Source organism: Molothrus ater, chromosome 26 (assembly GCF_012460135.2).
Source record: "Molothrus ater isolate BHLD 08-10-18 breed brown headed cowbird chromosome 26, BPBGC_Mater_1.1, whole genome shotgun sequence".
Taxonomy (NCBI): Eukaryota; Metazoa; Chordata; class Aves; order Passeriformes; family Icteridae; genus Molothrus; species Molothrus ater.
Window position 1 is genome coordinate 2,523,669 of NC_050503.2, and position 26,140 is coordinate 2,549,808.

Below are 26,140 nucleotides of genomic sequence, written 5' to 3' on the forward strand. Positions count from 1 at the left end.
CACTGGAGCATTTGGTTTTTACTCAAAGTTATTATTTGGAAACATCACCTGTGTGGGACTGCATCTTACAAAACTGCACAACTTTACTCTTGGATTTTTGGGGGATTTTTTTTTTAATGTTGTTGTTGTTTGGAGTTTTTGTAATTTCCATGGTGATGAGCATGATATAAAAGCCCAAGTGGAAAATATGTCAGTAGAAATATCCCATGAATGGATTTAGTTGATGGTTATTACATGAGATAAGGCTGTTCAGCAAAACAAAAAAAAAAAAAAAAAAGAGATTTAGAAAGTGACCTTTATGGAAATACATCTGAGATAAATCCACTCTCTTGAATGTACAAATGAGCTTTCTGAAGGTATTTTAACACAAAATACCTGAGGAAGGGCTGGAAAAGGTGGGAAAGAGCCTGGCAGGCAGTCCAGGGCTGTGTCTGTGTGTCTGTGTGTGGCTGTCAGTCCTTCCAGCTCAGACCAGGGTCAGAGGGGGCTGGAGCAGAGCCTGGGCTGCTTGGAATTAATCCTGGAGTCATCTGGTTTGGGACCTTAGGGGTCATCCCATTCCACCCCTGCCATGGCAGGGACACCTCCCACTGTCCCAGGCTGCTCCCAGCCCTGTCCAGCCTGGCCTTGGGCACTGCCAGGGATCCAGGGGCACCCACCAGGAGGGATGGGTGGCTTAAGGACAGCAGGAACTGAATCAAATCCATGGGCAGGAACTTTATTTTCTGTTTTAATGTCCAGCCTAAACAGAGACTGGGAAAGGCTGGTGTTAAATAGGCCAGAGGGGCTCTGGCAGAATGTGGTGGGGAATGGAAAATGGAGAATGCAGAATGGAGCCAGGAAAGCCAAAGGGTTTGTCCTGGCCTTGGGGATGGACATCAGAGTGGTCAGGGATGGGGAAGGAGAGGGATTGGAGGTGGTGAGGGCAAGGAGGGCACCTCCAGAGGAAAACTGAAACATTGGGATAATTCAGGATTAGCAGTGGTCCTCAGGAGGCTGAGAGATGTTTGGTGAAGTCTGTGTGTGCACTAAAGAAAAATCTTGAGATACTTCAAGAAACCTCTTAAGAAACCTTCCCTCTGTGCTGGAACACCAATGTTCTGCTCCAGCAGATGGGCTGAAACAGCACAGGGAACATTCAATATCTGTGCCAACACTGCACTATTCATCTTCACCTAAATTAGTGTGGACTAAGAGAGGAAATCCTTGAGACCTCCCACAAGTGGGTCCTCAGAGCTCTTCACCTTCCTGCAGAGCAGCTTAAGAGCTTTTGGTCTTTCCCCTGTGACAGTTTTTATTGCAGATGCAAGGTGTCCTTTTGGATGGGACACCTGCCAACAGCAAAAGCCAGGCAGCATTTCTGGGCTTGCCTCAGAGCTGCTGCTCAAACAGCCCCTGAGCAGGCAGAGGAAGGAAATTGGGTCTCCCTCTGCCTCTGACTCATTTCCTGAAGGCTGTGTCAGCACTCAGGCTGTGCTTCCTTATGGTCCATCATGGTGTGGGGCAGTGAAACCCCACTAATCTGAGCCTGAATTGGGAGATGTGTGGGGCAGTGAGACCCCACTAATGTGAGCCTGAATTGGGGGATGTGTGGGGCAGTGAAACCCCACTAATCTGAGCCTGAATTGGGAGATGTGTGGGGCAGTGAAACCCCACTAATCTGAGCCTGAATTGGGGGATGTGTGAGGCAGTGAAACCCCACTAATCTGAGCCTGAATTGGGGGATGTGTGGGGCAGTGAAACCCCACTAATGTGAGCCTGAATTGGGGGATGTGTGAGGCAGTGAGACCCCACTAATCTGAGCCTGAATTGGGGGAGGTGTAGGGCAGTAAAACCCCACTAATGTGAGCCTGAATTGGGGGAGAAGTGAGGCAGTAAAACCCCACTAATGTGAGCCTGAATTGGGGGAGAAGTGAGGCAGTAAAACCCCACTAATGTGAGCCTGAATTGGGGGAGAAGTGAGGCAGTGAGACCCCACTAATGTGAGCCTGAACTGGGGGAGAAGTGGGGCAGTGAGACCCCACTAATCTGAGCCTCAATTGGGGGAGAATCCCTCCAGAAGTGGCTCCACTTTGGGGTGGGAACCAAGGGATGTGTGCTGGAGGTGGTGGCACCTTCACACCTGGATGTGGTTGCTGGATGTCACCTCAGAAGCTGGGTCTGATCTCTGCTCTGCCACCCTGCTGTGACAGGGCCTGGCTTGGTGAAGGGCTGGGTTTCTCTCTCACTCTGGGGTGAGTCAGGGCAGGCAGGAGGCCATGGACAGGGACACATCATCTGCAGATGTTTTGTGGGTGTGCCCACAGGGTGTTAAATGAGGACAGAGCAGAGCTCTGGCTGCAGGTTCTGTGTCCTTGTCCTGCCTGTGCACATAATGGGGTTTGGGACACCTCAAACAGGGCGCATCTGCTGGAAACAAACAGGTTCTGCTCTGCAGGCTCTAATGTGGGGTTTGGGGAGGTTTGAGGATTTTTTTTTTCCTCATAGAGGAGCACTGGAGCTTTGGGACCAGCAGCCATCTGCTCAAGGAGCCCAGGTTCTGCCCCAGCAGCAGAATGGAGAAGACAAGAAGGGTGCAGGAGGGGCTTGAGGCACAAGGCAGCAGCCAGAGCTGGGCTGAAGGGGGGAGCAGGAGGCAGCCAGGGCGTGAGGGGCTCCTCAGGAGCCAGGAGGTCTCACCTTGGCTGCTCTGAGATCGATAGAAACCAGCACAGGCAGCACCAGATGTTCCAGCCTGGCTTCTGAGGGAGAAATCACCCAACTGAAATCTGGCTCCTGCTTTCTTCCCTTTGCAGCTCCCAGCAGCAGAGAGCCCTCACCCATTCCAGTTCATGCTCTCTCCTTGCACACCAGTTTTAGTTAATTTTTTAGGTTTTTTTGACAAAATAGGAAGAGGTGACCAAGTCATTACTGCCAGTTCTCCTTAGAAAGCCTGGGTCCAGCTCTGCAGCCAATTTCTGACTATTCCAGTTCATGCACTCTCCTTGTACCCCAGTTTTAGTTAATTTTTTAGGGATTTTTGACAAAATATGAAGAGGTGACCAAGTCATTACTGCCAGTTCTCCTTAGAAAGCCTGGGTCCAGCTCTGCAGCCAATTTCTGACCATTCCAGTTCATGCACTCTCCTTGCAAACCAGTTTTAGTTAATTTTTTAGGGTTTTTTTTGACAAAATATGAAGAGGTGACCAAGTCATTACTGCCAGCTCTCCTTAAAAGCCTGACTACAACTCTGCAGCCAATCTTTGACCATTCCAGTTCAGGCACTCTCCTTGTACCCCAGTTTTAGTTAATTTTTTAGGGATTTTTGACAAAATATGAAGAGGTGACAGTGACCAAGTCATGACTGCCAGCTCTCCTTGGAAGCCTGGGTCCAGCTCTGCAGCCAATCTCTGCAGTGCATCTGCCTGGTGATGGTTTGCTCGCAGCAGGAAGGGAAAAAGAGGAGGAAAATTGCTTTTTATATATAAATAGGCAGTGCTTTTAGTGGAAGATAAACCCCCCCCGGCCTTGCTTTGTCACCCCTGTGGGGATCCCTGCTGTGTGTCCATTTGCATGTCCCAGTAACGCCTCTGCAGCTCCATCCACATCTGTTTGCCTCTTTTTCACCAGCTTGTTGATATAAAGCATTAATCATTCAAATATTAATAAAGAAACAATAATCCTGGCTGTTGCTAACTATCTGATTTCCTTTCTTTTTCCTTTTTTTTTTTTTTCTCTCTCTCTCTCCTGTGCACGTTTTTCTTTAGCTTGAAATGGCGATTGAAAACCTACAAAAAAATGAAGGGATTACATCACACAAAAGCAGTTTGCTCAACAGCCATGTAAGTTACAATCAGAATTTACAACCTTTTCCCCTGCTTTGCTAGGAGAATTATTTCTTTGGTGTATTCAACAGCATGAGGCACTCCAAAGCAGCCTGTGATTGAGCTGTGCTGCCCAAAGCAGCCCATTCCCAAGGACAAATAGGCTGCAAAAAGTGCCATGTGATAATGTTTGCTGCTGAGATGCTCAGGAGCCTGTTATTTATTTATAATAAATATAAATATGTGTTTATTTATTTCATCTGCCTTGCAATGGAAATTGCTGGCAATCAGATAAACACATTGGAGGAAGCTCTTTTTCCTTTCACTGCAACTGAAACGTGGCTGGAAAATTACTTGTAAATCCAGAGGCATGACTTGGTGTGAATTGGGACAGATCCCCCTCAGCCAGCACACACCAAAAGCCTCTGAATGCCTTTTTTTCCCCTCTCTCTGTGCCTCAGGAAACCCATTCCTGTCACAATGCTGTGCTAAATCCATGTGCTGGGCCTCTCTCTCACTCTGCCAAGGATTTCCCTGCTTTGTGTGATATTCCCACTGTTCTGCTGGGCCTTTGCATCCTGGTTTGTGGCTCCCATGCAGGAGCACTGAGGGATGAGCACATGCTTGGGTGAGATTTGAGTTGATCCAGGTCATGTTGGGGTCCCTGGACTTTGTTTTCCCTGTGTTTGGATGAAGCTCAAGCATGTCCTGCACCCATAAATCCCATGCACAAAGTGGTGTTTCTCTGCTCTAACAGGTTTTCTCTGGGTTTGGGGGCTGGTTTGTTGTCATTCTTAGGGCAAAAAATAAAAACTTTTGGCTTTTTCACCCTAGATAAATACCCTGAAACAACAAAAGGAACTTTAAACCAGTCTGATTCTTTATTCTCATTTCAAACTCCAGGCCAGGGCTCCTGGGGGAGCTCAAACTTTATTTCAGCTGGTGGAGAGTGAAGGTTTCTGGTTGTAGCTGGGGAAACACAAACCTGCAGCATCAGGCAGTTCCTGTGGTGAGCATCCCTCCCACCCCAGGCTGGGCACTCCTCAAGTGCTGCACAAGGATTGTGTTGCTCTGCAGGATTTTTCTTGTTCATCGAGGACAAAGTTTGAAATAAAATCAGGAAAAGGGCAGAGGAAGGAAAGCAAAAGGTAGAAAAGAGATTTCACTGACCACAAGCTGTGCAGGTTGAAGTGGGGGCCTCATCCAGCCCCTGATCAGACCTTCCCCACCCTGGTCTTGCAGGGTAGAAGTGAAGAACTTCTGGTCTAGGTTATGGTTCATAGTCTGGCCTAAGGTTTAAGTGCTCTTACCAACTCTGGAGCAAACAAACTCCTTCCTGAGCATGAGTGACACATCCACCCCCAGCTGGTCCCTCTGAGGGTGCAGCTCCTGAGCTGAGGAACCCTCCAGGTCCTTGCTGTCCCCAGTGTCCCTGCTCAGGGAGGTGTCTGGGGACATGTGGGAATAAAAAGGGGATGAGCAGTGCCTGAAGAGGACACAGCACCCTGGGGAACCAGATGAGGCAGTTTCAGAGCTGGAGGAGCTGCAGTGCCATGGCCCAGGGAGGCTCTGCAGCCTCTGCATGGGGAAGGTTCTTTTAGGGCTCCCCTGAGTGAGGCACGGGGCTGCAGTGAGGGACCTGAGCCCATGGAAGGGCACTCTGATGGGAGCAGGAAGCTGGACCAGGATGGTTTGGGTTGGAAAGGACCTTAAAGCTCATTCTCATTTAATTCCAACCTCCTGCCATGGGCAGGGACACCTTCCACCAGAGCAGGGTGCTCAGAGCTCTGTCCAGCCAGCCTTGGTTACTCCAGGGATGCTCAGAGCTCTGTCCCACCCAGCCTTGGATACTCCAGGGATGCTCAGAGCTCTGTCCCACCCAGCCTTGGGTACTCCAGGGATGCTCAGAGCTCTGTCCAACCAGCCTTGGGTACTCCAGGGATGCTCAGAGCTCTGTCCAACCAGCCTTGGGTACTCCAGGGATGCTCAGAGCTCCATCCCACCCAGCCTTGGGTACTCCAGGGATGCTCAGAGCTCTGTCCCACCCAGCCTTGGATGCTCCAGGGTGCTCAGAGCTCTGTCCTACCCAGCCTTGGGTACTCCAGGGATGCTCAGAGCTCTGTCCTACCCAGCCTTGGGTACTCCAGGGATGCTCAGAGCTCTGTCCTACCCAGCCTTGGGTACTCCAGGGATGCTCAGAGCTCTGTCCCACCCAGCCTTGGATGCTCAGAGCTCTGTCCAACCCAGCCTTGGATACTCTGCTGCTCATGGTCCCAGCTAAAAACACCTTAAATATGACCCACAAATAGTTTCTTTTTTATATTTCATAGAGGTGGCCACAAGAAAACATCTCCAAACCTGCACCTTCAAAAGCAAAAAAGGTTTTTATTTTCTCAGCCAGCCCCATGAGTGGCTTTTTCCACCCTTGGATCAAACCAGGATAAGGTTTTTGCAAGTGTTTTTTTTCAAACAGTCAGATAGAAATAAAGTTAAGGTAGAAATGAAAATTAAATGTTCCCCTGTAGTGCCAATAACAACCACAGCAGCATATGGCTGTAGAGTGATTTTATTGAACCTGATCATGGCATAAGCAGAAATAAACTGGGGAATATCTGATTGTCACTACTGAACAAAATTCAGAAAGCAAACAGAAGAAGAGATTCAGATGGAAAAAGTTTTTAATTTTCTCATTTTAAGTGCCCAACGTGTTATTAGTTGTGCAGGAAGAACAAAAATCACGATTGGAAAATTATTTCTATTCTGACAGATCTCTGTTTTAAGCTCTTTTGTGTTCTCCATAATAAATTTCTAATTCAGTAGTGGGAGTTCATATTGGTGAAACTCTGCAATGTTTGAGGGAATATAAAAAGACATTTGCAGGAAAAGCAAGCTGGGAAATGAAGGGAATCTTCTAGAAATATCAGAGATTAGAATAAAAATGCCCAGGATCAAATTTAAATGAGAAGGTTTATCTGTATCTGGATTTTCCATAGCAATACACAACTTTCATATTTTTTTTAAGGCTTAAGGATTAAGATTTAGGGGATAAATATCTGATGCACATTCAGTATCTTCCACAGGATAAATAAAATACCTGCTTTAAAAAGTTGAAAGGATCTTAAGCAATAATCTCTTAAACATAGGGGATGGGCCAAAATTAACATAGATGTGGACAACTTAAAAACTGAATTCCTGCTGGTGTTTTATGGCAAAACCACTGGGGTCCATTTTTGTTATAGAGGGACCTGAATGGCTGGGGCAGGCTCAGGGCCACAGAAGGATTTTTTGGGGCTTCCAGGGGTGTCTGTGCTGCAGGTGGGAGCAGGAGGGTCATGATGGATCATTAACAAACCATTTATTGGAACTGTGGGGTTTGGAGAAGGGATCACCTCAAGGAGTGCCCTGGGTGGTGTGGAGCTGGGGGAAGGTGGGAGGGGGAGAAGAGGCTCCTGAACAGCAGGACAGAGGGACAAGTGGCCAGGAGGTTTTTCTTCCTTCCAGCTCCAAAGGCCACCAGAGCTGATGGGTGCAGTCACAGGAATTTGTGGTTGGATTTGGACCAGCTCCAGCTGACAAATCATGGGATGGTTTGGGTGGGAAGGGACCTCAAAGCCCACCCAGTGCCACCCCTGGCATGGCAGGGACACCTCCCACTGTCCCAGGCTGCTCCAAGCCCTGTCCAGCCTGGCCTTGGGCACTGCCAGGGATGCAGGGGCAGCCCCAGCTGCTCTGGGCACCCTGTGCCAGGGCCTCCACAGGGAATTGTTCCTGCCAGGGAACAATTCCTGCCCAATATCCCACAAAAATCTCCCCTTTCCCAGTGGGAGCCATTCCCTGTGTCCTGTCCCTCCAGGCCTTGTCCCCAGTCCCTCTGCAGCTCTCCTGGAGCCCCTTTAGGCCCTGCAAGGGGCTCTGAGCTCTCCCTGGAGCCTTCTCCTCTCCAGGCTGGATAGAATAATTTTAATCTCAGTTTTGGATGCAGCTGACTTTGTGCAGCAGAAGTTTCCATGTGGGTGTGTGAAGGAGACCCACGGAGCACACCCTGAGGGGGCTGCAAGGCTCTGTGTGAGAGCAGGGTGGGACACAAGGACAGCTCAGTGGAGGTGCCAGAGATGCCATCACACAGCTCAGGTTGTCTTTCAGAGAATTATTGATGTAAAACTCCAGCCTTGTGGTGAGCTGGGACCTTGGAGTGTCACCAAGAGAAAATGGGAGAAGAGAGAGGGACACTGGGGTGGGAGTGGAGAGGGTTTGGGTGCAGCTCCGTGGGCTTTGTCAAATCCCACTGTTTTCTAGACTAAATCCATGCTCAGTTCCTGTAATTGCTTGGACTCTCAGTTGTATGGAGATGTTGTGGCTGATATTTGGATTTCACAACCCAAATCCGTTTTGCCCTGTTCTGGTGGGAATGCAGCTGGTTCTGGTGCAGGGATGGAGGTCTGGAGGGAGAGGGAAGCCTGCAAAATGTTCATCCCAGACACCCCTCATGACACTGAAAGGGCTCTTACCCACCCTGTTGATATTAGTGCATGTGTACATCCAATTCCTTCCAAAATTCAATTATTACAGCACTCATTTTATTGATGCTGAAGTCATTCAGTTAATTAAAGGAGACTGGGGGCTTTGCATTTGAATTCCTGTGCTGACACCATGTGCTGGACCTGTCCTTTCAGACTATCTTGGTATAAATAATTTATATTAATTGCAAATTTTAATCAACAGCCATGTCAGAAGTTCAGACAGTAAATTTTGCAAAGTAGATGGATTTCCTCAGATTTTGAAGGTTGCTTTGGCAACCATTAATTTTATTGTTAAGGGAGCAGTTGCAGACATGCCAATCTTCCAATTAATAAAGACTTTGCATCAATTTGCTTCCCCTAAAATTTATTTCTCTTAGGCAATATCTCAAGATCTCTTTTCCTTGGAAAATGTGAATCTTTACAGTTTTATTTTAGGTCTGCAGGAATTCATCCGAACCCGAGGTGGACACTGAGGTGGCAGCAGGATTGCGTTTTAATGAAAAATCTGACTGGTTTTGTTTGTGCTGGGGGATTTTACCATCCTATAAACTGGCTTTTGCTATCCTATAAACTACCATAAAGTTGTATAAATTATAATTTATGTTAATTAACTCATATAAATTAATTACTCAGTTCTCTTGAACTTCTCCATCCAGACATTTAAACATCGACCTTGCCTGACTTCTCAGCTCTCTTCAGACTTGCATGTTTTTTTATTTTTCCCTGCCTGAAGCTGCAGTGGCTGCTGGATAACTATGAGACAGCAGAGGGTGTGAGCCTGCCCCGGAGCTCCCTCTACAACCATTACCTGAGGCACTGCCAGGAGCACAAACTGGACCCCGTCAACGCCGCCTCTTTCGGGAAGCTCATCCGCTCCGTCTTCATGGGGCTCAGGACACGGCGCCTGGGCACCAGGTTGGTCACAATCTGCAGTTAATCTGTCATGGTTTGATGCTGCCACAATGCCAGTGCCCCAATGAAAATATATTCTCCCCAGTGGCTACTGTGAGATGTGACCAGAAATAGAGCAAAGCAGGCTCCAGTTTAGGAATAAAGGAAAAAACTTAATTAACCTACAATATGTAAAAAGGAACACACATAGAACTCAGAATGAAAACCTTCCAAAACATTCCTCCTCGCCCCAATTTCCACCACAGCACAAAATAAAACCTTAGATTCTCAATCCAGTTACCACCCCTCAGATAATCAACTCTTAGTTCATCACCAGCCCTCAGATGATCAACTCTCAGTTCATCAAGGAGAGAGGAGTCCCTCAGAGGTGTATCCATGTCTTCAGTGGCCACACCAGGTGCCAATATTCAAATCTGAGCACTGATTGGTTTGACCACAACCTCCCAAAAACTCACTTCCTTATCAACCTAGGTCAAGAAACAAAAAGCAACCCTCCTGCAGCATCTCTGGTGCACTCAGAAGCTGTTGGATCTTTAGGAGGTTCAGGTGTTTCTTTTCTGGGATCTACGGGAATAAATGCCACTGCACTTGGCCACATGTGGGTTTAAATTTTCTAGGGGATGATGGCATTTCGTTAGTTTGATGCCTTGTGAAGGCTGAGCTAGAACAGAGAATAGACAGAGTTAGTTAATAAAGTAGGGATTTATTAAAAGGCCTCAATGGATCCACCTTGTGCAGCACAAGATCCCAGCCAGGGCTACAGCCAAGATGAACCAAAATGGTCACAAAAATGCACAACTGGTCACAGGGTCTCACAATTTTATAAGTTCTGCTGCATTTGTATATTGGAATTAATTGTCCAGTTACATCTTTAGCCCATGAAGTCCCATCCTTCCTATTTTTCTCTCTCCAGCCCACGTTGTTTGTGCTCTTGGGGCTGAGATTTGGATCATTTGTCCTTGGTCCCCAGCTGGAGCAGGAATTGTTTTGTCTCCCTGCTCTGTGCACAGAGCTCACCACCCCCTAATATGAAGCCCAGACCCACCCACTAAAGCAGCACAGAACCTGAAAAATAGAAAAGCTCAAACCTGAGGCACCAAGTTCATCCCTTCAGGCACTCAAACAGTGCTTGGCAGCTGTGTGCTGCACAAAATTGGGTGTGTTGTCCAAGCAACCAGGGCCATCACTTTTAGTGACTAAGTTGATATTTCCAGGGGAAATTCCAAATATCACTACTACGGGATCCGCCTGAAGCCGGAGTCGCCGCTGAACCGCCTGCAGGAGGACACGCAGTACATGGCCATGAGGCAGCAGCCCATCCACCAGAAGCAGAGGTAGGTGCCCCCTGGCCCTGCCCAAAACACTCAGCAGGTGTGAGAATCCGTTCAGCCCACAGAGCATGAGACTCTTAATCTCAGGGTTGTGGGTTCAAGCCGCATGTTGGGAGCCAGTGTGAGATCTCAGGGTTATGGGTTCAAGCTGCATGTTGGGAGCCAGTGTGAGATCTCAGGGTTATGGGTTCAAGCCGCATGTTGGGAGCCAGTGTGAGATCTCAGGGTTATGGGTTCAAGCCGCATGTTGGGAGCCAGTGTGAGATCTCAGGGTTGTGGGTTCAAGCCGCACGTTGGGCGCCACCTGCAAGATCTCAGGGTTGTGGGTTCAAGCCGCACGTTGGGCGCCAGTGTGAGATCTCAGGGTTATGGGTTCAAGCTGCACGTTGGGTGCCGATGTAAGATCCCGGGGTTGTGGGTTCAAGCTGCACATTGGGATCCAATGTAAGATCTCAGGGTTATGGGTTCAAGCCGCACGTTGGGCGCCGATGTAAGATCTCAGGGTTGTGGGTTCAAGCTGCACCTTGGGTGCCAGTGTGAGATCTCAGGGTTATGGGTTCAAGCTGCACCTTGGGTCCCAATGTAAGATCTCAGGGTTGTGGGTTCAAGCCGCACGTTGGGCGCCACCTGCAAGATCTCAGGGTTGTGGGTTCAAGCCCTACGTTGGGCGCCAGTGTAAGATCTCAGGGTTATGGGTTCAAGCCGCATGTTGGGTGCCAATGTAAGATCCCGGGGTTGTGGGTTCAAGCCGCACGTTGGGCGCCACCTGCAAGATCTCAGGGTTATGGGTTCAAGCCGCATGTTGGGTGCCAATGTAAGATCCCAGGGTTGTGGGTTCAAGCTGCACCTTGTGTGCCAATGTAAGATCCCGGGGTTGTGGGTTCAAGCCGCACGTTGGGCGCCACCTGCAAGATCTCAGGGTTGTGAGTTTGAGCCCCACCTTGGGTGCCAACTGTAAGATCTCAGGGTTATGGGTTTGGACCCCACTGCAGCTCTGCTTCTCTATTGTGATTTTTTGGTGTCACCAAACTTCTCAGCCCTTTTAATTCTGTCTTGGGGAAGCTTTTCAAAAGGAGTTTTTCATTTCCCTTCCATCTGATTCCACAATATAAATGATCAGCCCTCACCATGTTTGCCTTGAATGTACCATCCACTCCATGAACTCACAGCTGTGTGTTCTAAATAACATAGAGGTGTTTTCTCCTGTCTATGTGGATCCTAATCCATCCTAATTCTGTTGGAATTTAGGTACAGAGCAGCCCAGAAGATGGATGGGATGGCAGAGAGTGCATCCAACAGCACCCCCCACACCACACCCGAGCAGTCAGTGGCTGCTCAGTGCCAGCACCACCAGCAGTTCATAGGTGAGGACACTCCTTTGGTGATCAATTATTAATTATTCCACATCAGGGATTTGGGCTTTTAGGGGAAGGTTTTATCCAGCAAGTCCTGACTGTTGGGCTTTCCTAAAAAATCTACTGTATGTATATATATTAAAAAATAATATTTTTAAATAATATATATAATATTAAATTTTATGTTATATATAAATTTTATATATATTAGTATATATATTACATATTATTATATATTATTTATTTATTTATATGTATCCAGCAAGTCCTGACTGTTGGGCTTTCCTAAAAAATCTACAGTGTATATACATATATATACTGTAGATTTTTAAAATTTTATATATTTTATTTATTTTTATGTTATATATAAATTATATATATAATAGTATATTCTATATATATATATAATTTTTTTCACATATATATTTTTTATATAGGATGTGTTCTATAGGTTTTTGTAGTGTCACACTTGCTAAGTTTATCTCCTGACTCCTCTCTCCCCAGGAGGGTTTTTTCCTTGAGCCCATGGGTCTGTTGGGTCTCTCACAGTATTTTTTTAATCCATCTGGTTTATTTAAATTCCATGGAATAGTGGAGGTCCTGGAAAAAGGAGGGAAGCAATTCCCTTCCTTGCAAAGGCTGCAGTGGGGATCTGGGTGCAGATGATCCATATTGACCTTCTCTGGATTTGCTGGTCCTGGGTCTGTGTCTCCACTACAAATCCCAGCTCCTGACGCCTCTGCTGCCCAATTTTATTCCCCATTGTACAGAGAGACATTTCCAGGCTTCAGGGAAATTCTAATGGATGGTAGATGAGGATAATGTTTTCTTATTTCTTTTATTACAAACAGAAAGGAACCATTTTCCTTTCCCCACTGAACCCACTGGGCTGTAGTTGTTTGCTTTTTCTCAGCACAAATCAGGGAAAGGAGTAAATGATCTCATTTTTCCTCTCTCATCCCAGCTGGAACATGAAAGAGCCTCCAGTGACAGCAGCACCTTGTGCTCAGCTGCACTCTGAGCTTTCCTTACCCTCACCATCTCTCCCAATTTCTGTTCCCAGATGTAACCCACGTCTTTCCTGAGTTCCCAGCCCCTGATCTTGGGAATGTCCTCTTACAAGAAGGTTTCACCTTGAACGACGTGAAAACTCTGCAGGTTCTCTACAGGAGGCACTGTGAGGTGATTGTTTGCAATATTCTTTGGGAATTATTTGTAATTGATTTATTAACTGACATGGGGCATCACTCAAGTGACCAGCTCTTAGGAAAAGCTGGGAATGCTTCATTTGCCAGCAATTACAACTCAAATATTGATTTTTTGTCACCATGTGACCTCTTTTATGTTAAGTTGGTCACTCCAAGAGTGCCAATTCCGTTGTTTTTCATGTAAATGATTTCCTGTGGGTGGCAGCACTGGAGCTGAGTGCTCACCCCGTGGTGTTCTTTGCTCTCAGGCCACTTTGGATGTCGTGATGCACCTCCAGTTCCACTACATCGAGAAGCTGTGGCAATCCTTCTGGAGTCCCAAGGCACCCCCTAGTGATGGCCCCACTGCTCTGCCCTCCAGGTACTCCCCTGCTTCCCTTCTTTTTAACATTAATGGTCTCTTTTTAACATTAATGAAGTTTTTTTTTAGTCTTTTTGAGCCTAAAGCCTGTTTTTCTTCAGTGCCAAGATTTTAGGTAGATGATCTTACAGGTACAAATCTATGCCCTTCAAATGAAACTTATTGTGGGGAGAAAATCCTGTCTGAGATATTCAGTCATTCTGGTTTTTAGATAGACCAAATAGAAAGAAAAGCAAGCTATAAGATTGTGTACTTGCTATTCCAAAACACCTCCTGGTATCTGAAAATAAACTAGCAGAAAATCAGCATAAATGAGTGCTTTGGAGAATTTGGGAGTATTTTCTGCCTTGCAGAGCTGTGACAAAGAGAGTTGGAAGTATTTAATATTGTAATGCAAAGTTCAGAGCTTTCAAAAGGAGCTTCTCATTCCCCTGCATCTGATTCCACAATACAAATTATCAGCCCTCACCAGTTTTGAGGTGTTGGGGCTGGGTTGGACTCTGATCTTTAAGGTCTCTTCCAACCTGGTCATTCTGTGAATTCTTGGAGTCACCACTCAGCCACGTCCCCAGGTGCCACATCCCCACCTTTTCTGGACACTTCCAGGGATGGTGACTCCACCACAGCCTGTTCCAATGCCTGATCACTTTTTCAGTGAAGAAATTTTCCCTCATATCCAATCTAAACCTCCCCTGGGGTGATTTGAGGCTGATTGGTCTCATCCACGTCCCTTGCACCTCCTGCTGTCCCCAGTGATGATTCCCTGCTCAGATTTTAGGGATTCTCTGAGGTTTTAGGGATTTCCAGACTGACTTTCTGCCTTGCCTGCCTGCCCAGACCTGTCAGTGCCTCTTGTTTTGAGGCAGATCATTGCAAACAAAGCTGCTTTCATCTTTTCACTCCTGCCTGGCTTGTTGCTGTGCCTCTTCCTCATCCTTTATGCATTGGGAGCTGCTGCCAGGGGAATGGAAATAAGTGAAAACAGAGAAAATTGAAAAAATTCTTAAAATTTCTATCACAAATCTGTCCGCTCTTACTGAGGTTATAAAGATGAAGGTTTTCTATTCAGAAGAAAAATGGTAAAACATTGAGTAATAAGGAAAGATCCCTCAAAAATCAGTAGAATATGGCCCTGGAAATGTTGCCCAGGGGATATTTTCCTGCAAGGAGTCACTGCAGCTGTGTTTGCTTGGTTTAAAATCTCAATTTTTTGAGGGAACAGCTCCCAGGCAGATTGCAACACCCCAGGAGCTGTTTCTAGATACGCAGAGAAAACTGAAGGCAGCTTTTCTGCAGGGCTCTCACACCTCTGCCATTTACCCAGAGAGGTAAATAACACACTCCCTCCCCTTCTTAATATATAAATATAAATACAAACCCCAAATATTAGGGAGGAGGCACACTGAAAACATGAGAAGATGCAGAACATGGATGCACTTCACAGCAGGTTCCCAGCAGGTTTCCTGACCTGTTTCTCCAAGTGGGGTTTTCCAGGAGTTATGCCCGTGGAGTTCAGCACTAAAAATCTGCAGCCTGAGGCTCAAAGTCCCCTTTAGAGCATGTCCAAGGCTTGGCTTTAATGATTTTGATGGGCAAAAAGACCCTTTCCATGGGGAAAGACCCTTCCAAATTCCCAATTCCCAGCATAATGTGTGGGTGAGCAGCTCTGGCAGTGAATTCAGGCTTCAGCTCTTTCTGCTTGCCTTGTAACAAATATCTTGTGCCTTTATACATCTACAAAGTGAAAATAATGCAAGCTGGATTGACCCCAGTCAGTTACAGACAATATATTTTGTTCTCATCCAACCATTCAATCTCCTTCTTTCTGAAAATGTTCAGCATTTGGAGGGGTTAAACAACTTGAAAACTTCTCAATATCAGCTCACCTGCCCCTACCTTGGCTGCAAAGTTGTTGTCCCCAGGGCTGTGGCTCAGGAGGGTGAGAGGAGAGGGGAGGGAAGGTTTGGGAGCAGCTGGGGCTGTAGGGAGGATCCAGCTGAGCCTTTGCTGGCTGAGATGGCAGTGCTGGAGCTCAGCTCCCACTGAACAGGGGGTGTGAGAGGCTCTGACGGTAAAAAGGGAACACCAGGAGTGTGGATTTGAGGGAAAACTGCTCCAAGCTCTGGCTCCAAGGATAGGGAGGTGCTGGCAGAGACAAGACCTGTATGAGCAGTCAAACATTTCCTTTTGCAAGGCACACAAAGATGATTTTTTCTGCTGAAAACTGGAGTTAGAAATGCAGAGGGAGGGGGAAAACACTGAATGCAAACCTGCTGCTAACTCTGTCTCCTTCCTCCTCCTCCTCCTGCAGTGAAGAGGAACCTGAAGGGACCCTCCCAAAGGACAAACTGATCACCCTGTGCAAGTATGAGCCCATCCTCAAGTGGATGAGGAGCTGTGACCACATCCTGTACCAGGCCCTGGTGGAGATCCTCATCCCTGACGTGCTCAGGCCAGTGCCCAGTGAGTACCCAGAGCCTCACCTGAGCCTGGTCTCACTCTGGCTACCACTTGCCACAAAGATTTCCACTGTAAAATCCCACTTGGAGGTGTTTGTCTTGGCTAAAATATCATGGTAAGAGCAGTGTTCCTCCTGCAGCATTGCTCTGGAGGGATATTTTGTACCCCCTGGCAATTCCTCTGCCTTTTAAATTTGATGTGTTGCATTTCACATCTCCTGATTTTGGCCAGGAGTTTGGATATGGGAGCTCTTTGGGCTGTGGCTCCTTGGAGGTCTTTGTTTGCACAGAACCATCCTGTCCCTGACTGCACTCCCAGAAATTAGGGGTCAACTTTTTGGGAGATTAATAATGGGGTATTGAGAGTTTTCTCTCTGATTTGGATTCCCAAATGTCCCTCTGAGGGCTGTCACAAGCTGGGGCATGAGGGTGTCTCTGAAAAATGCTTGAAAAATGCTCAGAAGGGCTATAAGTAAGAAAAGGACAAAAAAAAAGTAAGAATAATTAAAAATATATAGAAATGTTTAGGTTGGAAAAGACCTCTAAGATCATTAAGTGTAACTGTCATAAGGATAGGAGTAAGATAAGAATAAGAGTAAGAATAAGAGTAAGAATAAGAATATAAGGATAATTTTAAAAAACATAGAAATGTTTCAGTTGGAAAATACCTCTAGATCATTAAGTCCAGTTGTCATAAAGATAAGAGTAAGATAAGAATAAGAATAGGACAAAAGAAAATAAGAATAGTAAAAAAAACACAGAAATGTTTAGGTTGGAAAAGACCTCTAAGATCATTAAGTCTAACTGTCATAAGGATAAGAGTAAGATAAGAATAAGGATAAGAATAAGGATAAGAATAAGAATAAGAATAAGGATGAGAATAAGAGTAAAATGAGAATAAGAGTAAGAATAAGAGTAAGGATAAGAGTAAGAATAAAAAAAAAAGAAAAATAAAAATGAAAATGAGGAAGAAAAAGAATAATAAGAAGAGTTTGAGTAATAATATCAAAGAATAATTTGGGTGTATCGACCCAGCTGATTTCCTTGATGCTGAGTTGACATCTCAGCTAACCAGAACACAGGCTGGGCTTTCCCAGTAGTGCTAAGGTGGAAAATGGTAGCCAAAAATGCCACAGAGCAGCTTTTCTGACTCTGCAGCCTTCTTTGCAGGCACGCTGACCCAGGCCATCCGGAACTTTGCCAAGAGCTTGGAAGGGTGGCTGATGAATGCCATGAGTGAATTCCCCCCCCAGGTTGTGCAGACCAAGGTGAGCAGAGATGGGCCCAGTGTGTGTTTGCATCTTGCAGAAGTTCCTGCACCTGGCATGGTGCAATGGTTGATTGTGAACCAAAATCAGCCAGGAGTGGGAGGACAGGGGGGAAGTTCCTTTCTACCAGAAGTTGATGATTCTCTGTCCATGAAGCCATTTCTGTGCCCTGAAATTGCAGATAAAGTTTTGTGGGAGAAAATCATAGAGCCACAGAACATCCTGAGCTGGAAGGGACCCACAGGGATCATCACAAACCCCTGGCCCTGCACAGCCACCCCAACAATCTCACCCTGAGCATCCCTGGGAGTGGTGTCCAAACCCTCCTGGAGCTCTGGCAGCCTTGGGGCCAGGACCATTCCCTGTTATCTCTGCCCTGGAATGAGGCTGGAAAAGCCTGGAAAGCACAGGAGTGAGTGGCATTGCCCCAAGGCTCCTGCTCTCCTCAAGCCAGGGATCCTTGCTGCCTCTTCCCACCTTGCTGGTCTCTGCTGGAGGCAGAGTGTGAAAACCTGGTAGCTTAAAGAGAATAAATAATGGAATCATAGAATTATTCAGGTGTGGGTCCTTCCATTGCTGTTCTGCCTGGTGGAGCATTGTGTGGCCTAGGCACCCAGGGAGATGTTAATGGGAGGGGTCAGAATCCTTCATTCCCTACAAACCAACCCAAACTGAGCAGCACCTAAAGAGACACCACTGGTTCATGATCCACCCTGTGCCCTCAACCTGCTTCACAACCACCTGTGCCCAAGGATTGACTGAGCTGTTCTGAGTGCCTGGCACAAGGATTAGGTTGGAAATAACCTTTAAGATGATTTGAGTCCAACCACAACCCCAGCACTGCCCAGGCCACCACTAAACCATGTTCCCAAATGCCACCTCCACACGTTTTTTGAGCCCTCCCATGGCTGGTGACTGCAGCACTGCCTGTGCTGATGCCTGCAGGGCTGGGCAGGGAGCAGAGCTTGCCCTGCTCTGGTGGTGTTTGAGGGTCCCCAGGATGAGGGAAGAGATGAGAATCTTGACTCCATGTTTCAGAAGGCTGATTTATTATTTTACGATATATATTATATTAAAAGAAAATTATATACTAAAATTATACTAAAGAATAGAAGAAAGGAGACATCAGAAAGCTAGAAAGGAATGATAAAATTTTGTGACTGACACAGCTGGACTGTGTTGGCCATTAATTAAAAACAATCCACATGAAACAAATCAAAGATACACTTGTTGGTAAACCATCTCCAGACTACATTCCACAGCCATCAGATAGTTATTGTCTACATTTCTTTTCTGAGGCTTCTTGTGGGAATCCATAAATTTAGAAGGTTTTGGGAAAGCTACAAAGACAGCAGAACTGTGATTAGAGCCAAGCAGTAACCATGAGATAGATCAGCAGAAAAATTATGTAAAATGTAGAAAAGCAAAGACAAATAGAACAATGGTCTGTGTATTACCACTTGTCTAGAATAACTCCCTAAGCTAAAGAAAAGTTTATGTAGTGAGATATTAGAAAGTTTTAAGCTTAATAATGGAGCTCTCTGCATTGTGTTTTAAGGCTCACAAGTAGGTATTGTATTTGAAATAAGCAAGTATTGTTTTAACCAAAGGTACCTGTGCTTATAGTGGTTGGATAGGGCTACTGTCAATATAGAATATACACTATACAGATATAAATACTGTCAATGTGCTTTTGCTTTGTGTGATTGGTCAAAAAACTTATAAAGTGAGTTGTAACATTAAGTTCTTGGGATGTGAGCTGCTGGCATCTTCCCATTGTCATCACCATGGAATGAGGCTGATGCTGGAAAATAAAACAGCTTGAGAAGCGTTCCCCAGCAGCCCCATCCCGTTTGTGATTTGTACAGAAACCCCTGACCAGCGATAGCTCCTCAGGAGCAAAATCCTTTAGCTTTAGCTTCTCAGGAGAAAATCCTTTAGCTTCTCAGAGAAAATCCTAGCGAAAGGATCTCCATACAATATGCAGTGTGACCCTGCAGCCCCCGTGGTGTGTTGCAGGTGGGGGTGGTGAGTGCCTTTGCCCAGACCCTGCGCAGGTACACGTCCCTGAACCACCTGGCGCAGGCGGCGCGCGCCGTGCTGCAGAACACGTCCCAGATCAACCAGATGCTCAGCGACCTCAACCGCGTGGACTTCGCCAACGTGCAGGTACCCACCGACCCCCCCTGCTCCTCCCTGCCTTGGTCTGTCTGCTAAGGAAGGCAGGAGCCTCCCCTGAAATGGAAAATGTAAACTCCCTCCCTCCGAATTGCTGTAAATTTTAAATTAAGGGGCTCCCAGGCAAAAAAAAAAAAAAAAAAAAGGGAAATAAATAACAGTTCTTTAATAGGGAAGAAAAGGATAAAATAAACAATGCAGTGAACTAAACCAACACTGACAGAGTAATGTAGTAAACAATGAAATAAACAATGCAGTAAACCAAAGCAACACTGACAGAGCTCCCTCCGAATTGCTCTATATTTTAAATTAAGGGGCTCTCAGGCAAAAAAATGTGGGAGCAGGAATAACAGTTTTTTATAAGGGAAGAAAAGAAAAGGATAAAATAAACAATGCAGTGAACTAAACCAACACTGCCAGAGTCAGAACCCAACCTGACACCTGTGGGTCAGGGTGTTGGCAGCAGGGCCATTGGAATTGTGGCTCAGCCCTCCTGCAGTGTCAGGGCTGGTTCTGCTGGAGCAGGGATCCTGGAGAAGGGTGGAATCTTCCTCTTGTACCTGCTAGAAATTAATTCCTGGGTTGGGATACAACACCATGCGCCATGGCTTGAGTAACCATGAACCCTTCTTCCAAGCAGGAGCAGGGCATGAGTAACTGTGAACCCTTTCTCCTGAGCAGGAGCAGGGCAGGAGTAACTGTGAACCCTTTCTCCTGAGCAGGAGCAGGGCATGAGTAACTGTGAACCCTTTTTCCAAGCAGGAGCAGGGCATGAGTAACTGTGAACCCTTTCTCCTGAGCAGGAGCAGGGCATGAGTAACTGTGAACCCTTTCTCCTGAGCAGGAGCAGGGCAGGAGTAACTGTGAACCCTTTCTCCTGAGCAGGAGCAGGGCATGAGTAACTGTGAACCCTTTCTCCTGAGCAGGAGCAGGGCAGGAGTAACTGTGAACCCTTTCTCCTGAGCAGGAGCAGGGCAGGAGTAACTGTGAGCCCTTTTTCCAAGCAGGAGCAGGGCATGAGTAACTGTGAACCCTTTCTCCTGAGCAGGAGCAGGCCTCGTGGGTGTGCCAGTGTGAGGAGGGCATGGTGCAGAAGCTGGAGCAGGATTTCAAGCTGACTCTGCAGCAGCAGAGCTCTCTGGACCAGTGGGCCAGCTGGCTGGACAATGTGGTCACTCAGGTGCTGAAGCACCACGAGGGTAGCCCCAGCTTCCCCAAGGCAGCCAGGCAGTTCCTGTTGAAGTGGTCTTTCTACAGGTACATTTTCTTTGTCATTTTGGGGTATTTCTGCATCAGGCTTGGGAGCAAAGAACTCCTTGAAAAGCCAAGGCCAAGTTCTTCAGTCCTATTAAACTCTGTTTAACTGTGGTTCTGGTAACATTTCAGGACAGGGATAAGATACTCCATAAACTAAATTTCTTAAAGCCAAGGCCAAGTTCTTTACTCCCATGGAACTCTGCTTAAAAGTGGTTCTGCTATCCATTCAGGATGGGGATAGGATGCTCCATAAACTAAATTTCTTAAAGCCAAGGCCAAGTTCTTTACTCCCATGGAATTCTGCTTGACTGTGGTTCTGGTGTCCTTTCAGGATGGGGATAAGATATTCCATTTAGAAAACTAAATTTCTTAAAGCCAAGGCCAAGTTGGGATAAGATACTCCATAAACTAAATTTCTTAACGCCAAGGCCAAGTTCTTCAGTCCTATGAAACTCTGTTTAACTGTGGTTCTGGTAACCTTTCAGAACGGGGATAGGATGCTCCATAAACTAAATTTCTTTAAGCCAAGGCCAAGTTCTTTACTCCCATAGAACTCTGCTTAACTGTGGTTCTGGTATCCCTTCAGGACAGGCATAGGATGCTCCATAAACCAAATTTCTTAAACTGTTTTGATACTTTTGGGTCAGAGGCAGAGACAGTGTTGGGTCCCACAGTACCACCAGGGTTCCAGAACTTACATCAGCCATGGCAGAGATGTAAAACTGAGCCCAGATTTGTGCTTCCTGCCCATTCCCAGCTCCATGGTGATCCGGGACCTCACCCTGCGCAGCGCCGCCAGCTTTGGCTCCTTCCACCTGATCCGCCTGCTCTACGATGAGTACATGTTCTACCTGGTGGAGCATCGTGTGGCCCAGGCAACAGGGGAGACCCCAATTGCTGTCATGGGAGAGGTGAGAGCCCTTTATTCCCTATAAACCAACCCAAAAGAAGCAGCTCCTCCAAAGACAGCGCTGGTTCACAAAGCACACTGTGCCCTCGGCTTGTTTTACAACAAAAATTATTTATTGAGTTGTTTTGGCACAAGGAAAGAGCTCCTGGAGCATCTTCCCTGAGCTTGTGGGTCTTGGGTTTGGGGTGGTTGAGCATCATTTGGGCTTTGGAGGCCTGGAGGAGGGAGGGAAAGGATCTCCCCCCTTCTCTGCACCACCTGTGACTGCCAGCCCTGACTCTGGGACTCCTGACAGGGCAAAGTCCATCAAAACCAAGCAGAAATGGTCCAAAAGTTGCTTTCAGCAACTTAATTTCTGCAGGCCTCTACAAGCTCCAGCATTACCTGCACAGCCAGCCACTCCCTCCATTTTTGAGGTGAAGAAGAGGATGATGGGGTTGTTTGGGCTGTTTGTGAGGGTTTGGGGGTTTTTTTGTTCACAGTAATTCTGGTGCCTGGCTTGCAGACAGGTCCTGTCCTACCTAGCTGAGGCCACATCCAAATTTTCCCTCTGAAATACAGAGTTAAAAGCCCCTGATAAACCTGTGACAGCAATGCTAAAACTACTGTGAGTTTAAAGCTGAGCCCACACACTCAAAACTGATCTCATTTGCTCCTTGAAGCTTCCACAGAGCTCATGTAGGGATCCAGGCAAACCAAAGCCTGTTGGTTCTGCCTTCCCTGCCCTCCCACTCTGCTCCAGCTGCAGTGCTGAGTTCCCACTGTTCCCTGCAAAACCTCCTCCCTCAGTGGCATTAAAGATCAGGAGAGGCAGAGTCTGGCTCCCATTCCTCAGGCTTTTCCTCCATCCAGCCCTTGCAATATTCCTGCTCTCCAGGAGGAGGCTGATTCTTCCCAACAAAGAAGGATGAAGTGTCCTCCCACTCCCACTGAATTCTGTAATTCCCACTCTCCTCAGCTCCTGCCCAGCTTTCCATGATTTTCCAGCATTGTTGTTGCAGCAGTTTGGTGTCTCAGACCTCGTCATTGAGAGGGACACCACATCTCCAGAGCCAAGGAGCTCTCTGGTTCTACATCCTGGATCCAAACTCTCTCAGACATCACTGCAAAGGCTTTGCAGGGAGGGGAAATGCCTGAGAGGTGGAAAGGGCTGGAGAAAAGGCACCACCTTTGCCTGTAGCAGCACTTGGTCATCACCTGGGAGATGGAAAAATTTCCATTCTTTCATTCTGCCTTAATTCCAGAGCTAAACCCTGCCCTGGATTGTTGTGTGTGTTATTTGCCCAGAAGTTTAAATGGCAACAAAAGGCTTTTCCCCCAAAACCTGTGGTTGCTTTTCATTTCTGCTCTCCACCACCAACGCTCACAGTCTCTCCTGGGTGCTTGAATTGTCTGGCACCTCAGCTCCCCAAAGCCTCACTGACCCCAGAACTCCTTTTTCTTTCAGTTTGGTGACCTCACATCCCTGTCCCCAACACTGCTGGACAAAGGTACCTGCCCTCCCTGCCGGGGAGCGATGGTTTGGGAGGGTTGGAGAGGTGGGATGGTTTGGGAGGATTGGGATGGTTTGGGAGGTGGGATGGTTTGGGAGGGTTCAGGGTGGGATGGTTTGGGAGGGTTGGGATGGTTTTGGGATGGTTTGGGAGAGTTGGAGAGGTGGGATGGTTTGGGAGGGTTGGGATGGTTTGGGATGGTTTGTGAGGGTTGGGATGGTTTGGGAGGGTTGGGATGGTTTGGGATGGTTTCTGAGGGTTGGGATGGTTTGGGAGGGTTCAGGGTGGGATGGTTTGGGAGGGTTGGGATGGTTTGGGAAGGTTGGGATGGTTTGGGAGGTTTTGGGGACCCTTGTGCTGCCTCTTGCAGCCTGCTCTGCTGGCAGGCAGCTCCTGGTGGCCCCGTGCCCTGCTCTGAGCCCTGTCCTTTGCAGATGACATCGAGCTGGGCACAGAGGGGGACCCGGGGGAGCCGCTGGTGAAACGGGAGCGCACCGAGCCCGGCCACTCCCTGCAGGACATCTGAGCCCTGGGCTGGACCTGGCCACTCCCTGCAGGACATCTGAGCCCTGGGCTGGACCTGGCCACCCCCTGCAGGACATCTGAGCCCTGGGCTGGACCGAGCCATCCATCCGGAGCCAGGCGGGGAGTGCCAAGCCCGGCCCCTCCCGGATCTGCGTTATTATAGTGCCTCTTAGTTTCTCTTGATGTTTACTCGTGTTTGAGGATGGGCTGAGCTGGTTTTGGCTGCCAGTGTCCCTCCAGAGGGGAGGGAGAAGCTCCAGAGTCTGCTCCCAAGGGATGGAAGGCTCTGTGGTCAGCAGCAGGTGGGATGTGCCTGGCTGGAGGAGCTGTCCTGGCTCTCTCAGGGAAGGTGCTTTGGGTTCCTTCCCCACATCTCAGACTTCACTGTGATACAAACTTGAACCAATCAGTGCCCAAGAAGAAGGAGAAATACCCGGCCCTTCTCCTGCAGCCTTTCCAGACCAGCTGTCCTGGCTCTGGCTTTGCCAAATCTCTTGCACGGGGAGCACAGGGCAGTTGGTGTCCCCTGTCCCCCCGGGAGAGGCTCCAGGCTGCACATCCCGAGGGACACAGCTGTGCTCTGGGACTATGGGATGAGCATTCCCACCTGCTTCCATGGCTCCCCAGCTTGGCACTTCACCCCATGGCTCCTGGGATGCCAACTCAAGATACCAAAGGACTCGGAGGCAGTGGCAGCTGGAGGCAGAGCGTGCCCATTGCCCCACGTGCCATGATGCCTGGGGGCGATCCTGTGGTGATCCCATGGCAATTCTGTGGTGATCCAGTGGTGGTCTCATGATCCCATGGCAAGCCCATGGCAATCCCATGATGATCCCCTGGCAATCCTGTCGTGATCCCAAGGTGATCCTATGGCAACCCCATGGTGATCCTGTGGCAATCGCATGGAGATCCCATGATGATTCCATGCTGATCCCATGGCAATCCCATGCTGATCCCATGGCAATCCCATGGCAATCTCCTGGCAATTCCATGGTGATCTTATGGCAATCCCATAGCAATCCCACGGCAATCCCATGGTGACCCCATGGCCATCCCCATCCTCCACGGTGCCCAGGTACACAGGAACCGGTCCCACATCCTGGGGTTTGTGAAATTCCCACCCCTTGTCCTGCTCTGAGGTTGAAGGGGGGTCTGGAGCAGGGGTGAGGGGGTGTGACTGCAGTGCCTTAGGGGGGCCCTGTTCCCATTTCCCTGCTCCAGGGGGACCAGCACGGCCCAGCCTGGCCCAGCACAGCCCAGCCTGGCCCAGCACAGCCCAGCCTGGCCCAGCAGCCCATCCCAGGTAGGGAGGGGCTGGCACAGACCCCCAGCACTCCCCTGGCATTTCCCTTTCTGGATCCCTTTGCCTTTTCCTGTGGGGTGGATCTGTGGGGCTGAGCTGGGGGAGCTCTGCAGGGTTGATCCCCCTCCCCATGTCCTGTGGGGTCATGGATTGCCCTGGGATGCTGTGGACTGCACTGGGGTGCTGTGGGCTACAGGGCAGAGGAGGTGGGGGATCTGTAAAACAAAGCCCTGGGGCAAATGTCTCTGTGAATAAAGGCCGTGTCATAAATAGCTTTTATTATTATTATTAATGTTATTATTATTATTATTATTATGGTTTCTGGTGCTGCAGTGTTTGGTGTGAGCTTTTCCAGGGGTCTCATGTGCATTGCCTAGCAGAGTATCTTCTTCCCAAATCTCTGATTTTCTCATTCCCAGAGGCACTAAGGCAGCTGTGCCACTTTCAAACACATTGAAATCAGAGTGTGTGCAAAGGCACATCCTCCCTCTGTGCCACGCTGCCGTGCCAGGGTGGTGTTTGTCTGTAAATGTCTCACATGGAAGTGTCAGGAGAGAAGTGAGAGAGGCAGATTTAACTGTACATAACCATGAAAACCCCCCTGGGTCAGAGTCCACACTTGGGATCCTGCTGATGAGATAAGAGAGTCTGAAAAAACAACTGAGCAACCAAATCTGAGCTGCCCTGCTGCCACTGGGGGCCACAGGGAGTTCAGCTCTTCCTCTGAGGGAGGCCAGCGTGCAAAGGAGATGCTCTGGAGCTCTGCAGCAGCACCCAAACCCCCCCCACAGCAATAAATGTGTATCCACTGCTCAGGCCTGCACAAGGAGTGTCGTGGTCCCGTTTCTTCTGAGGTCCCTGAGAGGTGCCAGGAGATGCTGCAGTGTCACAGACATCTTTGATGGAAAATCCTTTCCTTAGGATTGTTCCTCCTGAGAAGCTGAGAGGCCTCAGGAACAAAATGTAACCAATGATTATCTGCTGCTGTGGAATGCAACAGGTGCATCTGGCATTGGTCTCATGTTGGCTGTTTCTAATTAATGGCCAATCACAGCCCAGCTGGTTCAGACAGAGAGCTGAGCCACAAACCTTTGTTATCATTCCTTCCTATTCTATTCTTAGCCAGCCTTCTGATGAAATCCTTTCTTCTATTCTTTTAGTATAGTTTTAATGTAATATATATCATAAAATAATAAATCAAGCCTTCTGAAACATGGAGTCAGATCCTCATCTCTTCCCTCATCCTCAGAGCCCTGT

General features: G+C 47.9%; 1 protein-coding gene across 4 annotated transcripts in view; it reads left to right on the plus strand.

Moving 5' to 3' along the window:
- The window catches only part of RFX2 (regulatory factor X2), a 34,912-nt gene extending 9,750 nt beyond the window's left edge, over positions 1-25,162 (plus strand). For 2 of the 4 annotated variants that reach the window (XM_036399513.2, XM_036399517.2), the window contains exons 5-17: positions 3,747-3,821; positions 9,057-9,238; positions 10,450-10,569; positions 11,815-11,930; positions 12,985-13,103; positions 13,378-13,490; positions 15,802-15,953; positions 17,120-17,217; positions 19,237-19,386; positions 20,444-20,652; positions 21,410-21,563; positions 23,010-23,052; positions 23,490-25,162. In XM_036399513.2, the coding sequence (XP_036255406.1) occupies positions 3,747-3,821; positions 9,057-9,238; positions 10,450-10,569; positions 11,815-11,930; positions 12,985-13,103; positions 13,378-13,490; positions 15,802-15,953; positions 17,120-17,217; positions 19,237-19,386; positions 20,444-20,652; positions 21,410-21,563; positions 23,010-23,052; positions 23,490-23,581 (1,623 nt within the window). In that variant the 3' untranslated portion in view covers positions 23,582-25,162. The remainder of the gene's footprint in view (positions 1-3,746; positions 3,822-9,056; positions 9,239-10,449; positions 10,570-11,814; positions 11,931-12,984; positions 13,104-13,377; positions 13,491-15,801; positions 15,954-17,119; positions 17,218-19,236; positions 19,387-20,443; positions 20,653-21,409; positions 21,564-23,009; positions 23,053-23,489) is intronic. The other 2 variants (XM_054517355.1, XM_036399516.2) reach the window with 2 other exon arrangements.
- Positions 25,163-26,140: the final 978 nt, after the last annotated feature.